At 35.0% G+C, this 16441-nt stretch overlaps 2 protein-coding genes and 1 long non-coding RNA gene across 6 annotated transcripts; 2 read left to right on the top strand and 1 right to left on the bottom strand.

Moving 5' to 3' along the window:
• Positions 1 to 682: 682 nt before the first annotated feature.
• LOC135126279 (uncharacterized) lies at positions 683 to 9492 on the top strand. 4 transcript variants are annotated; one of them, XR_010280026.1, is made up of 23 exons: positions 683 to 1987; positions 2034 to 2158; positions 2214 to 2388; positions 2440 to 2751; positions 2846 to 3079; positions 3129 to 3379; positions 3430 to 3607; positions 4226 to 4320; positions 4823 to 5306; positions 5364 to 5584; positions 5657 to 5723; positions 5772 to 5959; positions 6011 to 6504; positions 6555 to 6750; positions 6797 to 6884; positions 6949 to 7016; positions 7064 to 7464; positions 7512 to 7837; positions 7900 to 8075; positions 8127 to 8398; positions 8452 to 8587; positions 8637 to 8931; positions 8989 to 9492. XR_010280026.1 is itself a non-coding variant. In XM_064052214.1 (23 exons), the coding sequence occupies exons 1-23, from the start codon at positions 1732 to 1734 to the stop codon at positions 8709 to 8711; spliced, it is 4686 nt and encodes a 1561-aa protein (XP_063908284.1). In that variant the 5' UTR covers positions 683 to 1731; the 3' UTR covers positions 8712 to 9492. The 4 variants fall into 4 exon arrangements, 3 of the variants coding, with proteins under 3 accessions (XP_063908284.1, XP_063908283.1, XP_063908282.1); XM_064052214.1 differs by having other exon boundaries at positions 7512 to 7606; positions 7739 to 7837; positions 8637 to 9492; XM_064052213.1 differs by having other exon boundaries at positions 6561 to 6750; positions 8637 to 9492.
• A 2547-nt stretch (positions 9493 to 12039) lies between these two features.
• On the top strand, positions 12040 to 13839 carry LOC135126042 (receptor-type tyrosine-protein phosphatase zeta-like). The gene is made up of 10 exons (XM_064051831.1): positions 12040 to 12046; positions 12091 to 12278; positions 12330 to 12614; positions 12688 to 12770; positions 12870 to 13077; positions 13125 to 13206; positions 13262 to 13329; positions 13376 to 13443; positions 13555 to 13767; positions 13824 to 13839. Exons 1-10 carry the CDS (start codon positions 12040 to 12042, stop codon positions 13837 to 13839), a joined length of 1218 nt encoding a protein of 405 aa, XP_063907901.1.
• Positions 13840 to 15802: 1963 nt separating this feature from the next.
• Positions 15803 to 16438, bottom strand: LOC135126290 (uncharacterized). Its single transcript, XR_010280028.1, has 2 exons — positions 16354 to 16438; positions 15803 to 16067 (listed from the first exon to the last, which is right to left on the bottom strand). It is a non-coding gene; the product is annotated as an uncharacterized LOC135126290 (long non-coding RNA).
• Positions 16439 to 16441: the final 3 nt, after the last annotated feature.

Raw genomic sequence — 16441 nt, 5'->3', positions numbered from 1 at the left:
GGCCGCCTAGACCGCCAAACAAGGCTGCGCTGAGTTTTTAAAAAATCCTGTAAGTTTATACGTTAGTGATTTCTGTTTTAGGAACAAATTAGATTTCTTTATGAAGCAGCATATAATATTTATGAAGCCGTACTTTAAATCGATTAAATTAATATTGAATTAATTTATTTGTTCATAGTGAAGAGTAGGTTAAGTTAAATGTAACAATAAGAAAAATGTAATGCAAATAATTGTCTAACAACTCATAAAGACCATACAAATTTATTCATTTCAAATTACAACAATATTATTGACTTAAAAAATATGTGCGTCTATAAATTGCTATCCACTACACTAAAATGTGTGATCAATTAATCATATCTTTTATCGCGTAGAGCGTAGATAAACATCGCCCTTACCCAGAAATGGTATGAGGGAACAACGAGTAACTGTAAAAAATTTATCATGCTAGCGCTTTTTTGCACACTGTACAGTGTGATTTGACTCATTATATAAGGCGTGTGACGATAAAAATCGGTAAAATTCAAAGTTACGCAACGGCTTTATATGAAAAGGTATAATACTAATTTTTGTTTTATTTGAAAGACTGTTTTTTGAAGTTAGATTCTATAGTAAACAACGATATCAGTTAAGCTCCGTCCCATTGTTTTCTAATCTTCTTTCTAATATCTTTCATAATGTTTCTGACAGTGTCATTTTCAATATTCTTGGTTGCTCCAGTCCAGTTTAAGACAAAATCTTTTTCATCTTTCGCTGTTTTTTGAGTTGTTTTCAGTTTCTTTTTAGCTATAGACCAATATCTTTCGATCAATACCATGCTCTTCTAAGGTAGCAATCGTCGCCCTGGCATAATGAGAAGTGGCCAAATCTGGCCGAAACATCGTTGCACCATTCTGTTTTTGAATGAAGGTGTAGGTAAGCAGAGAAAAATGTTGTGCCTCGGTGGGAGTCGAACCCACGTCTCTATGCTTTCCGGGCAAGTAACTTTACCCTGGACCACGAAACCACTTAGGGTACCAATCTTTTTTTTTAAACATACTTTAATATATACTTCTGCCGAAATAGTTCCTTTAGTAACAAATTATGAAAACCTCAAACCGCACTGACAAATGGCCTGCCATACCAAGTATTTAGTACCAAATTTGTCCATAGCAATGGAAGTCTCAGATTCTGAAAGAATTTCTCCTTCAAATGGTGTATAATAACTAGGCCCTGGCAATGTCGTCCGTTTTGACATACGTTTCGTCATCCAAAACGAGACAACAATTTTTTTAACAAATTAATAAGTACAGCTTACGGGCTCTAGTTTTAATTACTTTACGCTGTTTTCCCGACACTTTTGGTATTTTTTGTTTCTTACGAGTTTTCATACTCGCACGCTGTTTAGCTCTTTGCACCATACCTTCGTTCGTACGGCATTTTTTTGCCACATCCCTAACAGACATGCTGCGATTCTTGCAGATGGTTTTAACAATTGTTTTTTATCCATTTGTCAATTATTTTTTTCCTACGCTCTAATTCACACATTATTTTCAAAAGAAATATCAACAATGTGATTGAGCTGGTATCACGAATTAATATTTTGAATATTTAGCATTGTTGCTATGGCAACTCCGCAACAAATAAGCAAAAGAACAGCCTGCTATGATGTTTTGAAATTTACAGTTTTTGATCATAACACTCCTTATTTAATTTTTCTAATTCTACTCAGATCATAGTGAATGGAAGAAAATGAAGTTACTTTTGTACAATTATGTTTTCGCGAGTGTGTTAATTTCAGCCGAAGTGTTAACATTAATTAAAGATAAGAGTATCACGTGTGTTTTAACAGATAATTCTGTTAACTCCACTATATACGTAATAAATTCCGATGACCTTGTAAAACTTGAACGGACAATTCATGAAATAACCACTATATATGACGATGATTGGCAATGGAGTAAGTTGAGTGTTAACTTTCGGCCAGTACTTGACCAACGTTGGACAAGTAAGTAAATCACACAACGAAAGGAGATTTCCTTAGCGTTTCTCAGATTTTAGGCCAGACACTACAGGTGTCAGACTTGAAAACCGATTCTCATTATGTTTCAAACAACATTCGAACATTCTTTTACATGACAGAAGTTACCAACACTCTACAAACATACCACTACGACATGTGAGTATGTGACAAAAATGCATTTCTAAAGTTCACTAATCTTCCGCTGTTGAAGTTGCATCGCCCCTACTCCGCTTGTCAGTGGCGACACTACGAAATAATGAACAATCTTACACATGTGAGTCTAGTCAACTCTGAAAACAACAATGTTATTAATGTAACAAAACTGGAATTCTACCCGGTTTGGCTAAAATTTTCTCCATACAATTTAAATATTAAAGTACATAAATGTAAGAACTTGATCCTAAGATAACAACCGATAGTACGTCTATATTTTACAGATGAATTTCGATACTCTACAACAACCAGCACAAAACCATCATACATTAACATAACATCTATGAGCTGCGTCTCTTTTTATGTTTCTGTTGATGAAGGATGTTACCTAGACATTTCGGTACAACCAGCAAACAGCATTACAAAAATAACTGGATTTAACGAAAAGAACAAATTAAAACAGTGGAAAAAATACGAAATAAGGACTGATCCTAAAGCGATTAATCAAACGCTTTCGATTGACAGAGGACGAGACGACAACGGTAACGAAGGTTATTGGACAATTGATGGTATATACGGTTGTAGTTCCGAAACAGGTAGCCATTTTTGCTAAATTAAACTAACCACCGCATCGGATACTTTCATCTCGAAATACGTGAATATAAATCTTAACTATAAAATAATTTTCAGTTATTTATCGAGCAAACTTGAATAGATCCTGGACTAACCAGAAGTGTGGGGAACTAAAACAAACGAACTCTTCAAATGAACTCTGCGACAAAGCCTCTCTAGGAGAAAAATGTAAGATTAAATGCCTTGAAGTTTTGGGACCGAAATATCCCAATTGTGAGGAACATCGAATATGTTTGTCAGAAAATAAATGTCACTGTGCCTGGGGTTTCAAGGGAGAAAATTGTAGAGAAGGTGTTACGTAAACAACTGAAACCATTAAAGTAACTATTTCTTATTTTAGAATGTGGAGAAGATTCTTGGGGATTAGATTGTTTGAAAAATTGTACTAACTGCGAAAAATGTGATAAGAAAACCGGATGTCAAAAATGTAAGGCACAGTACTTCGGGGAACAATGTGTGTATAAATTTCCCGTCGTGAAAAAGGCACCTATTTTAGAACCTAGTGACGACGAGTCGATAAAAATTTTAACAAATATTGAATATGGACAAGACGAAGAGAAGGCAGAACATTATTATATTCAATGGAGAAAGGTATATTACATCTAAGTAAGTTGTTGCTTGTTTTTATGTAATGTTGCCAGCTTGACAGCAACGATGGGTTCGAAAATTACACAGACCACCAATTCCCTATTGCAAAAAATAAGGAATCGTTTTCAATAAATATTTCGCGGAATGATTCTTATCAGTTTAGAATAATATTGGTTAGCCATAATTCATCTTTTCAACAAGATACCATCCCGAAGTTAACCGTATACAAAAGTAAGTAACTAATATAATAATACAATACAGGGTGTTTTTGAAAGATATGTAAAAAAAAGTAACGGGAAATTAGACATGAGAACACATGTCATAAACTCAAAATAACTTTCGTTTTTGAGACAAAATTCGCTAAAAAATGGATCAAAACTGAGCGTGCGCTACTGATTTACGGCAATAATGGTAGTTCGGCAACAGAAAAAAAAAACTTTCAAAGAGGTTTCCTTGAAAAATGCATAGTTATGCAAATGCCGAAATGACCGACCTGGTCTTTAATGTACGGCAGAACATTTGGGAAAGGTCCTGAAACTCGACGTCTCTGTGGTGAAGCTTTCTCCAGCAGGAATTTACAAGACCGTGCCGTTGTTCAAAAACGAAAAAATGCTAATGTCACGCGAGAAAAAAATTATGACTTTTTACTTGTCACTGTTGACTAATATTTTAGGCTAGTTGCTTGAAATCCATTAATAATGTACACCTTGCACTTTATTCATATTTGTCATTGGCGCAATAAAAGTATGGTGTATGGGAAAGTTTTGTATAGCTTTCCAAGATGGTTGAATTTACCAATTTTTTTTGCATATCTTTAAAAACACCCTGTAGTTAAAAAGACAATTTTAGAATCTTTGACTGCACATGTGAAACACGAAGAAACCATCGTATTAAACTGGATTAAACATGACCCAGATGAAACTATGTACAAGATAACACACAGGGTATAAACATAGATAATATTATTACAGCACAAAATGGGTTGAATTGTTTCATGCTTAGCAAGTTTCCTCTCCGTCTAACCCCTGCACGTTTTAGAACTTCTGCATATTTTTGGCACATTTCCATTAAAAAAATCTTTGCTTCGTTACTATCTCTATATTTCTTTACATTCAAAAGTGCGTATCTCTGTATTAATAAATGTACTAGTGTTTGTAAAGTGAATATTCTGTTTCGTTGATCTATGTTCATCACCCTAATTTTTATTTATCTTTTTCTGGGTAACTTGTATTACCTTTTGTAATTATTTAAATTTGCCTTTTTGTTGTTCTTTTCTAAGTAGTGTTTCTTTATTTTTCTTATTTCGCTAAAGTTAAAAATTAACGTTGTTTAGCTTCTATCTGTCCTCTCTTTGAGTGCCATCATGTATGATTTAAATCTTTTTTTTTTCTGTCTTTAAGTACAGTTTTTAATAAGATTATGCATTTGCATCTGTTAAATTTTTAGTGTCAAAAATCATTTTGCGGCCACGAAGCAAAGGAAGAATATAACATGACATCTACAACAACTATTGCACTAACTATTAAACACTCCAAAATATGCAGCATCAAATTGTTCATTATAAAAGATGGAAGCGATGAATTCAAAGAGCAAACAACTGTGATACCTCAAAATTCAACGAAAGAAATACTTCCCGCTGAATTACCAGGAAATGTTACCTTCCTGAAAGATCAAATCGTCCTCGAATTAAACAAATGCCACAATTTTACTGGACCCTTGAAATATTCAATTGAACTTATATGCATAAGCGAGTGGTGTACAAACGAATCTACGAAAATTGATCCGTATCATTTACTAAATTACTCAACTAACATTACTAGAGATGTAAAGGGTTTATCACCTTTTACGGATTACAGTATCATAGTAATTGCGAAAAGGCCTGGTCAGCATGACAAAAAACAAAGTTATTTAACGAAGTCAATGCCGTCAGGTGGATGAGCGTTTATCCCTTTAAAATTAACGAATTCATTATTTTTGTTTATTGCAGCACCACAACCAGTAAATACTTTACATTTATATTCTAGTGACGAAGACACTTTATTTATAACATGGACGGAACCCTTTCCACCAACAGGAAAAATAGAAGCGTACAATGTTACTCTCAGGGATCACACGTCAATTCTTGTTCGAACGAACTGCAAAATGTGGCCCGAATTTCAGTGCACAAATATACCTCGGGGAAAAAAAGTTAGCGTTTACCACGTGACGGTGAGTTTGTAAAAGCTTTATAAGTTTCATTTCCCAAAAAAAAAAGCTGTGCCAAAAAAAAAACTGTCCTAGGTTCAAGCCAAAAACTACGAAGTTGCCGAATGGAGTGAGTCCAATTTTACTATAAATGTCGAAAATGGTTCGTCTTTTATTTGTGGAAACGTAATAAATTAATTTGATTTTGCAGTAACTCAAGCACCTCAAAATTTGCGGATCGAATTGAGTCCACAATCAACGGACGAAGTGATACTCAGATGGGAGTACCCACTTTACACATATGGAAAAATTGAAAAATTCCGTACAGTACTACACAACAGCAGTGGGACAGAAAATAGTACGATTCCAGTTTTCAATGAGATAAACTATAACAAAACTGTATAATACTTTACATTTCTTCAACACTAGTCAACAACGTGATTGTTTCAGATTAAAATCAAGTATGGTATTAAATACAAGTTCACCGCATGGGCACAAAACGCTCATGATGGTGAAAAAGCAACGATTTATTTCGTAATCTCTAAACCCATTTCTAAATTGTCCAATCAAAGTTTTATATTATGGTGTAAAGAAAAATGTCATTTAGTAAAACCAAAATTAACAACACAAGAAAATACAAGTTACAACATTACAATAAAACAACATAATGGAACCAAAACGGAACACGAGGCGAAAGAATCAATTTCTCCTTCGGAAGATAAAATTCTTTGCACTGAAAATAGCCCATCATGCGAAATCCATTCAGAATTCCAAGACGTGGCAAATCAATCTTATTTTCTACAAACAGACAGTGAAGAAATTCCTATCGAATTTACAGCTACTGCAGAAAGCAAGATTATATCAAAAACAAATATTATTATTTCGGCAGTTGTACTAAGTGTAATCCTTCTCTTTGCCTTACTTGTAGGGATATTTTATTATAGGTTAGTGCACTCATTATCAAGTTTAACAACTTTCAATACCTATATTAAAGTTGTAGATACATACTTAAATCTAAAGTTTCAAAAGCCACTGAAATGATTGAAGTTAAAGAAAAAGAAACATTAATCAACACAAGTAACCAAACAAAGATTTTCTTTCGGCCCGTGGACATTAATGAATATGCAGTTTACCTTTTTGCGTCATTACGGGACGATACTTATCAAAGTGTACTTACACAACAATTTCAGGTAAATTCAAAAACAGTTAATACGAATTTAAGAACTATATTTTTAGGAGGTAACAACAAGAAAGGCTACAGATTGTATCCACGGCCGGCTAAACAAAAACCTCCATAAAAATCACTACAAGGATATTTTGCCATGTAAAATAAATTTTATCGAAATAGCCAAAGCACACGGAACCCCAACTCATTTATTATGTTCCAGATGACGACACGAGGGTTATTTTGAACGATAACGAAAATGAGGACTACATAAACGCAAACTACGTTGATGTAAGTACATCTTTAGTTGTACTATTTTAAAACAACAATTTTCAAAGGGTTATGAACATCCGAAAGCATACATCGTTACTCAAACTCCTTTAACGTCTACCGTCCACGACTTTTGGTCAATGATATGTCAAGAAAACGTAAAAATAATAGTCATGTTGTGCAAGCTGGAAGAGAAAGAGTGCAGTAAATGCCAAAAGTATTGGCCAAACGATTTTTCCCACTTTAGGTTCGGATCGTTCTTGATAGAATGTGTTTCCGTAACGCAAAACTTGAATTACATCCATCGGATCCTTGAGGTGAAAAAAAATAATAAGACTCACAGAGTTCAGCATTTGCAGTACCTTACCTGGACTATTCAAGGCATACCCTCGTGTGTTAAAACCTTTACTGCTTTTGTAAAGGAGTTAATGGGATTACGGGATGAATATCCTGTTGTCGTTCATAGCGAGTACGTTGACTTACAACTTTGAAAACTGATTAACATTAATTATTTAGAGGAGGTTGTGGAAGAACAGGAATGTACATTTTATGCGACAGCGTCATAAGAATGAGCATGAAAGAAAAAAAGGTCGACTTTTTTCAAACGCTAGGTAAGATGAGATATCAAAGAGATCGTGTGGTGAGTAATGTGGATCAATACATTTTTTGCCACTTTGTGCTGTTGGAATTTTACTTTCCTGCTTCGAACGCGTCGAATAATTTTGTGCTGGAAATTCAACAAGGTATGCAAGAAACTGCTATAAAACGTCTCGTCGATCGCTTAGACGAAGCTGTAACACAACCCCGTAATGACAAAGATAAAGGTTTTATGATTTCTGAAGGTAGGTACATAATATTTAAGTATTCAGACATAAAACACTATTACATTTTCCGTTGTACGCAGACAACAGTTCTTCTAACAACATGAGCCCTCTATCTGTGGACTGCTTTAATTTTCCCAGAAGATTCATTGTAACAGAAGAACCTTCACAAAATACTTTACGCAGTTTCTGGAATCTAGTTCTAAGCCACGAAGTCGAGATAGTAGTATGGTTAAATGGAACAAATCACAACTACAAGGTAAAGATGTATATGATCCTTAAGTATTACTATTACACATTATCACCTAAGGACTATTCAAGATTCTGGCCTAAAGACACTCTTCACTGGTTTGTTAACGAATCAACTAAGCTCGTTTTCGTTTGTCAAGACGACAGTAATGATATATACAACACAATCACTGTCAAAATCGATACAATTGGAAAGTCTGAAGAAAAATTCGTTAAAATCTTATACGTTAAAACTTGGGAACGTACAAATGCTACGCCTTCGAGCACGAAAGACTTAATTCAAATTTACGACAAAATTGCACCATACAACGGGCAAATTGTTGTCACGTGCTAGTAAGTAAAATATTAAAGCTTGATTTCTCTTTACACTACTGTTAACTTTACAGCGATGGAACAACAGCTAGCGGCCTTTTTGTAGTATTGGTTTCATTGTTGGAAGAAATTAATAAGCATCGTTCTTGCGACATTTTTGAGGCCGCCTACACCGCCAAACAAAGCTGTGCTGAGTTTTTAAAAAATACTGTAAGTGTTTTAACTTTATAGTAGTAGTTTTTAGTCATTTCTGTTTTAGGAACAAATCAGATTTCTCTACATGGCAGTTTTGGAATACGTTCGCGAATTTAACGTTTATGAAGTTCTATCATAGATAAATTAAGTTGATGTTTAACTCGTTTATTATACCTATACCGAATGACTATTAATGATTGTGATCTTTTTGTCAGGTTGGCAAGCTATTTAAAATTTTATGATGGTACATCTGACCGTCAAAGTGAAATTTATGACAATTGCCATCATTTCCACCAATCAACACGTTTGTAAGACATGCTCATATCAAAACTGATAACCGTCATGGAGGTAGAATAAGAGTAAGGAATATAGTTTGAAATTGCGTGTGGCACCACCCTTTCGACTGTCTTTTCCAGCTTCTCCGAGAAATTGTTTGTTCCAATGATGTGCTCGAAAACGCTTGTCGAGGGGCTGGATGTACGATGCAAAAATTAACACGCAGCAAGTCAATGGCATTTATTAAACAAATATGTATTAATATTGTATATACATTTAATCAGTCTCAATGGTAGGAGTCAAATTCTTTTACTATTGCTACATGTAAACCCATTCATAACCAAAGTAGACCGCCTCTGATTGTCTGTTGATAACAGACCGCTCCCGATCTAGTACGGAAAGAGTCATAAATGGCTCTTGCGTGGAGCTCTTCTGCCGGCGTTTCTTTAACATTGGTTAAATGAAGCATGAAGCATGCTCTCTCCTGTCATCTTACGTCCTTGATAACTGTGAACTAACTAGCATTGATGCCAAATTCAAAATTGCCAACACAAAAATTTACTTCTATTATTAATAGTCACCCGGTACTCATATGTAGCACGAAATAATTGTATAAACAGTAAAAAGACCATAGTGATTTACAACTTTTTTTATCAATTTGGCATGGTTTATCAGAGCATTAAAATTATGTACGTTAAAACCTGGGAACGTACAAATGCTGCGCCTTCGAACACAAAAGGCATAATCCATGTTTGTCACAAAATTGTGCCGTATAATGGGCAAATTGTTGTCACGTGCCAGTAAGTAAAATAGTGACGTATGATCTTTCTTTATATCCCTGTTAACATTGAAGCGATGGAACAACACCAAGTGGCCTTTTTGTAGCCTTGGTTTCATTGTTGAAAAAAATTAGTACACCAAGACCGTCAAACAAAACTATGCTCAGTTTTTAAAAAATCCTCTAAGTTTTTTGACTTTATAGTTTTAAATTTTAGTGATTTCTGTTCTAGGAACAAATTCGATTTCTTTATGAAGCAACGTTGGAATATGTTCGAAAATTTAATATTTATAAAGTTGTAGTTTATAGTATATTACATAACAAGAGTGGTAAAAAGCCTATTACACGCGACCTTGAAGTTTGGAGCCATGAGCGCAGCGAGTGGCGTAATTCGAGAGAGTATGTAATAGGCTTACCACTCGAGTTGTGTACTATACTTTTTCTACGACCTCACTTATTGATTTATTTATTTATTTATTCAACGGGATACCTCTTATGATACATACAATGAATGGTAATTGAAACAAAAAGATGCAGAAGGGCATATAAATTAACAATTGACCCTTTTCCTGTAAGCAAAGTGAGTAGACATTATATAAATTCCAATGATACAGAGTGAGACAACATCGCGCAGGCGAAGTCAAATTTTTGGAGCGCAAGTTAAAATTAACCAATGAGCGATAGATTACGCATGTGTAGCTGGTTGCATTCTGTCAAAGCGGTTTGTTGTCACAGGCCTTTGCCCTGCTGCCGGAGTGCCGGATACGTGGTTTTGAAGATGCGTGCGCACGGAAAGTCACTATGGAAGTTTTACGATCTTACAGGAAAAGGGTCAATAACATACAAATAAATAAAAGATAGTTTCCGAAAAAAAAAAAAAAAGAGATAAAATAACCTGCGAAAATATACCTAAATTTAACAAAACATTTTCAAACATACAGAATAGAATATAATATTTTCTCTAACAAGTTTTGATGCAAGCTAAGAGGTTAGCAAATTTCTTGCACTATTCCTAAACTTCCCTTTGGTTGTATTAAACAATAGAAATTATAAATAAAAAAACTAAAACATGGCTTATTAATATGTTTTTCCATTAGTAGCATTACAATGGCTAATTGTCGACTTGTCTAAGAGGTCTGTAATTTGGAAAATTGTGAACCATAGTCAATAATGTAAACGTGAAGTTGGCCACCTTATATGACAACTGTCCACAACTGTCAGAAAAAATGAGACATAACCTGAGAACGATCATTTTGGAAAATCTGCTTTTAAATTATGCCTTGGAATGATTTCCAAAAAAAAAAAATTGATTGTTTTCGGTGTACTTGAGGATAAATTAATGATACAAGTTGATGAAGTTGATGGAAGAGAAAATGAAGTTGACGGGAGTGAAACTGCCTCATGGTTACGATTTGGTTTGACTTGATTTGTCGTAGATGAGCTTTGGACCATTTCGGCGATTTTTTTTATCGGAGATCGAGCCGTCGATGTATCCTTCTGCTACCCTGGAGGATTTTCATCCCCTGTATCGCTTTAACGATAAAAGGTCGATACCTTTTTCAGCCAAAATTGTCGCGATCGCGGAAGTACAACGGAATGAGTGCCGCCACTTTTATTTCCGGAGGGGTACATGACGGTTCACTTTCCAACATTTTTCACACTAAAAATTATTAAAAACGGGAAATATGGAGGAAATTAAAACAAACGTTTTAGACTGTCACAAAATAACAAAATTCCAAAGCTTACTAAAGTGACATGAGTCCATGTTTTTATTGATGCACTTCAGAAAAAAACATTTTGAAAATTCGCAAAGCTCAAATGGGCCACTAGTGGAAAATAGTATATTATTAGCCAAGGTTGCAAAGCTAAGAATTCTAAACCGAGCGCAAATTAGAACCCGAGATGCGCAGCGTCGAGGGCTCTGAAACGCGTGGTCTAGAAGTAGCTTTGCAACCGTGGTGAATGAGCATCCATCTTTTGAACATTAACAAATTCATTATTTTTGTTCATTGCAAATAGCAACACCACAACCAGTAAATACTTTACAATTATATTCTAATGACGAAGACACTTTGTCTATAAGATGGAAGGAACCCTATCCACCAACAGGAAAAGTAGAAGCATACAATTTTACTCTCAGCGATAACACGTCAATTCTTACTCGAACGAATCGTACGGTTTCTTGCGAAATGTGACCCGAATTTCAGTGCACAAACATACCGCGGAAAAAAAACGTTAGCGTTTACAAAGTGACGGTGAGTTTGTAAGAATCTTATAAGTTTCATTAAAAAAAAAAGTCAGTTTTAAAACAGTCATATGTAAACTGACATAATTTTGAAGCTGTCTAAAGAAAACTGTCCTAGGTTCGAGCAAAAAACTACGAAGTTGCTGAATTTTAATATAGATGTCGAAAATGGTTCGTCTTTTATTTGTGTAAACGTAATAAATTAATTTGATTTTATAGTAACTCAAGCACCTCAAAATTTGCGGATCGAATTAACTCCACAATCAACGGACGAAGTGATACTCAGTAGGGAGTACCTACTTTATACATATGGAAAAATTGAAAAATTCCGTACAGTACTAAATAGCAGCAGTGGAACAGAAAATGATACGATCCAAGTTTCCAATGAGATAAACTATAACAAAACTGTATAATACTCTACATGTGTTCTACACCAGTCAACAACGTGATTGTTTCAGATTAAAATCAAGTATGGTAATAAATACAAGTTCACTGCTTGGGCACAAAACGCTCATGATGGTGAAAAAGCAACAATTTATTTCGTAGTCTCTAAACCCATTTCTAAATTGTCAAATCAAGCTTTTATATTATGGTGTAATGAAAAATGTCATTTGTTAAAACCAAAATTAAAAACACAAGAAAATACGAGTTACAACATTAAAATAAAACAACATAATGCCATCAAAGAGGAACACGAAGCGAAAGGATTAATTTCTCTTTCGGAAGATAAAATACTTTGCATGGTAAATAACCCATCATGCGACATCCATTCACAGGTTCAAGACCTGGCAAACCAATCTTATTTTGTCAAAACAGACCGGGAAGAAATTGGAATTTACAGCGCCTGAAGAAATCAAGATTGCATCTGAAACAAATATTATTGTTATTGCGGCGGTTGTGTAATCCTTCTCGCTGTTTACCTTCCAGGAATCTTGTTTTACAGGTTTATTTACTCAACGCCCAGTAAAAATTATTGTTACTTATTTATGTCGTTACAGAAGAAAAAGTCAGGAATATACACCGAAAAAATTAAAAAACATACCAAGCATAAAATTCTCAGACCTTAAAGAAAAAGAAGCACTAATGGTCAACAACAACGAAAGCGATCTTTCTTTCGAACCTGTCAAGATCAACCATTTTGCGAATTTCTTCTCAACTTCGCTCGACGATGATCCAGATGACAACATAATAACACAACAATTCGAGGTCAGCTTAAAACCATTCGTTGCGTTCTTAAAAACAACCCTTTTCAGGCGTGCCTAGAGCAAGAGTTACAAATTGTCAACAAGGCCAGTTACACGAAAATACTAACAAAAACCGCTACAACAATGTCTTGTCATGTAAGAATTGTTTAAAACATTGACTAATCTAACCATTTCTTCGTTTCTAGATGACGACACTAGAGTAATTTTTCAAGGAAACAGCGAGGGAGACTACATCAATGCAAACTGCGTCGACGTAAGTATCTCTTTGACGAGACTTCGACCTGATTAAAATTGTCCAGGCTTATGACGTCCCCAAAGCCTTCATTGCCACTCAAGCTCCTTTGGCGTCCACCGTGCACGACTTTTGGTACATGATCTGACAAGAGAATGTCAAAATCATAGTAATGTTGACCGAAATCGAAGAAAACGGGCGCGTCAGGCGTAAAAAATATTGGCCAGAAGATAACTCTCGTTTCAGGTTTGGAAACTTCCGCGTTGAGAGTGTTTCTCGAAAATCGACTTCGCACTACATCCATCGGGAGTTTCAAGTAATATTTAATAAGCAAAGTCGTTTGGTCGACCATTTCCAGTACACAGCCTGGCCCGATCACGGAGTACCATTGTACGTTTCTGCATTCGTGAAAAATGTATTGAAAATGGAACAGAACACTCCCGTAGTCGTACACTGCAAGTAAGTTGAAAAATTTCTAACACTGGCTATGACTTTAAAATAGTACGTATATACAGGGTGTCTCAGAAATAAGTACATTAATTTTAATCAGTTATAGAGCTCATTTAACTCAACAACTTTTTTTAGTAGAATTTTGTCAAGAACTTTTTAATTATTATCAAATTAAAAATTGTTAAAGTTATACCCCAATTAAGGTTACCCGCCCATGGATCCTCAGTCACCCATGGACACTAATAATTATTATAATTAATAATTTATGGTCAAAAACAGTTACTAGGATACGTATTTTCCTAAGCGTGTCAATGTGACAAACATTTAGAGAGAAATTGAAAATCTTGCTCCCTAATGGCGTACGGAATTTCATCGGCCCAAATGTGGGTGTTGAACACCTTCCCTCGTGTAACCGACCTCATCAGTTGATGGTATAAGAGATACAAAATTTGCTTGTTCGTTTATTTTTCTATTAATGGAAAGAGTACATTTGTTCTCTGAGTATCCTCCAAATACTACTCTCCGATACATCACACTAGACGTGCTAGTGCTCGGTCGAGCTTCGACACTCTTCAAAACAGTCTCTTCAATATTAGCAATTTTATTACTACGTAACTTACCCCGATCCTGAGGTGCAGGTTTAAAAGATCCGTACTCTCGAAAATGCTGCAACGTTCTTAAAACTGCGCACAGACGACGATTTGGAAGGTTTTCTGAAAAAATTCGTTGGGCGCGAGTGCCGTTTTCCCGAGCTTCACCGTACGTTAAAACGATATCGGTGCATTCCAGATTTGAAAACAAAGCCATTTCAACACATTTCGTCTACAAATTATAAATCTCTGCCAAACAAACTTTAAAGAGACAACGTTTAATAAAAACATTGACATAAAAATGATTGTCAGTGTCAAAACGGTTGCTACGGTACCTTCTTCATTGTTGTAGTGTTGCTATTATTTAAGTTATTATTTAAGGCGAACATAGACGGCTCGTGAATATATGGGTGGGAAAATTCGAAATTCGACTTGAGTTATCGAAAAAATGCAAGATAAAAAAGTTGTTCCGTTTCACGAGTTCTGTTACTGGTTAAAATTAATGTACTTATTTCTGAGACACCCTGTATATCCAGTGCAGGGTGTGGCAGGTCGGGTACTTTCATTCTGTGCGACATTCTCATTAAAAAGCAATTGGCACTCATCAGCAAGTAGATGCTTATTTACCTCGATTTCCAGAAGGCTTTTGATCAGACAGATATTTTTTTCTGATTGATAAATTTAAATATTTTGCTCTTTCAGATTCTCTTATTAGTTATTTCAATCATACCTATTTAACCGTGTCCAATATGTCAAATATCGAAATCATAAGTCTCACACTTTTAAACCAAATTCTGGAGTGCCCCAGGGCTCCAATCAATGTGAGACCTTTGTTATTCTTGAATTTTATCAACGACCTGGCGAGTGTTATTTCATGTGAAACGCTTTTCTTTGCAGATGATGTTAAGTTATTTATGAGCGTTGACTCAATAGATGATTGTGTAAGTTTACAGAGGAATGTTACAAATGTGTTGAACTGTGTTAGGTTTGAAAAGCAGCCTGTGGGCTAAATCTGTGGACTGCTTTAATTTTCGCAGAAGATTCATTGTAACAGAAAAACCTTCACAAAATACACCACGCAGTTTCTGGAATTTAGTTATAAGCCACGAAATCGAGATAGTAGTATGGTTAAATGGAACAAATCACAACTACGAAGTAAGCATACAGGGATTTCTAAGAATAATTTCTAATTTCACTTTGACATTTGGATTTTGCATGGTTAATTAATGGAAAGACGCGATCGCCGAACTTCGACAGTGCGACGGAACATTTCGCGACAATTCGGATCGGGCGCGAATTTCAAAATACGATTTTTAAAACCTTTTTACAGTGAATGAGCGCGATGCAACGATTTGAAAAAAATACTGGCCGATAGTCCTCTTCGACCTCCACAAAGGCCTCACTCAATAATAGCTTTAAAGTGATCTGGGGAGATATTATAAAATAAAAACCAATTCCCATGTTAATTCCCTATATCCAGACTTGGATGCGGCACCCTGTATATATGTTCCTTAAGTATTACTATTACACATTATCACCTAAGGACTATTCAAGTTTCTGGCCTAAAGATGCTCTTCACTTACAGCGATGGATCAACAGCTAGCGGCCTTTTTGTAGTGTTGGTTTCATTGTTGGAGGAAATTAATAAGCATCGTTCTTGCGACATTTTTGAGGCCGCCTACACCGCCAAACAAGGCTGCGCTGAGTTTTTAAAAAATCCTGTAAGTTTATACGTTAGTAATTTCTGTTTTAGGAACAAATTAGATTTCTTTATGAAGCAGCATATAATATTTATGAAGTCGTACTTTAAATCAATTAAATTAATATTGAATTCATTTATTAGTGAAGAGTAGGTTAAGTTAAATTTAACAGTAAGAAAAATGCAATGCAAATAATTCTCTAACGACTAATAAAGACCATACAAATTTATTCGTTTCAAATTACAACAATATTATTGACTTAAAAAATATGTCTATAAATTGCTACCTAATACACTAAAATGTACCTTTTATCGCATAGATAAACGTCGCCCTTACCCAGAAATGGCATGACGTAACAACGAGTAACTACAAAAAATTTATCATGATAACGAT

Source organism: Zophobas morio, unplaced genomic scaffold (genome assembly GCF_036711695.1).
Source record: "Zophobas morio isolate AGI-343-1 ecotype UQ-CSIRO unplaced genomic scaffold, CSIRO_AGI_Zmor_V1 ptg000010l, whole genome shotgun sequence".
Lineage (NCBI taxonomy): Eukaryota > Metazoa > Arthropoda > Insecta > Coleoptera > Tenebrionidae > Zophobas > Zophobas morio.
Note: the sequence above shows the minus strand (reverse complement) of the source record. Positions and strands in the feature narration are given on the sequence as shown.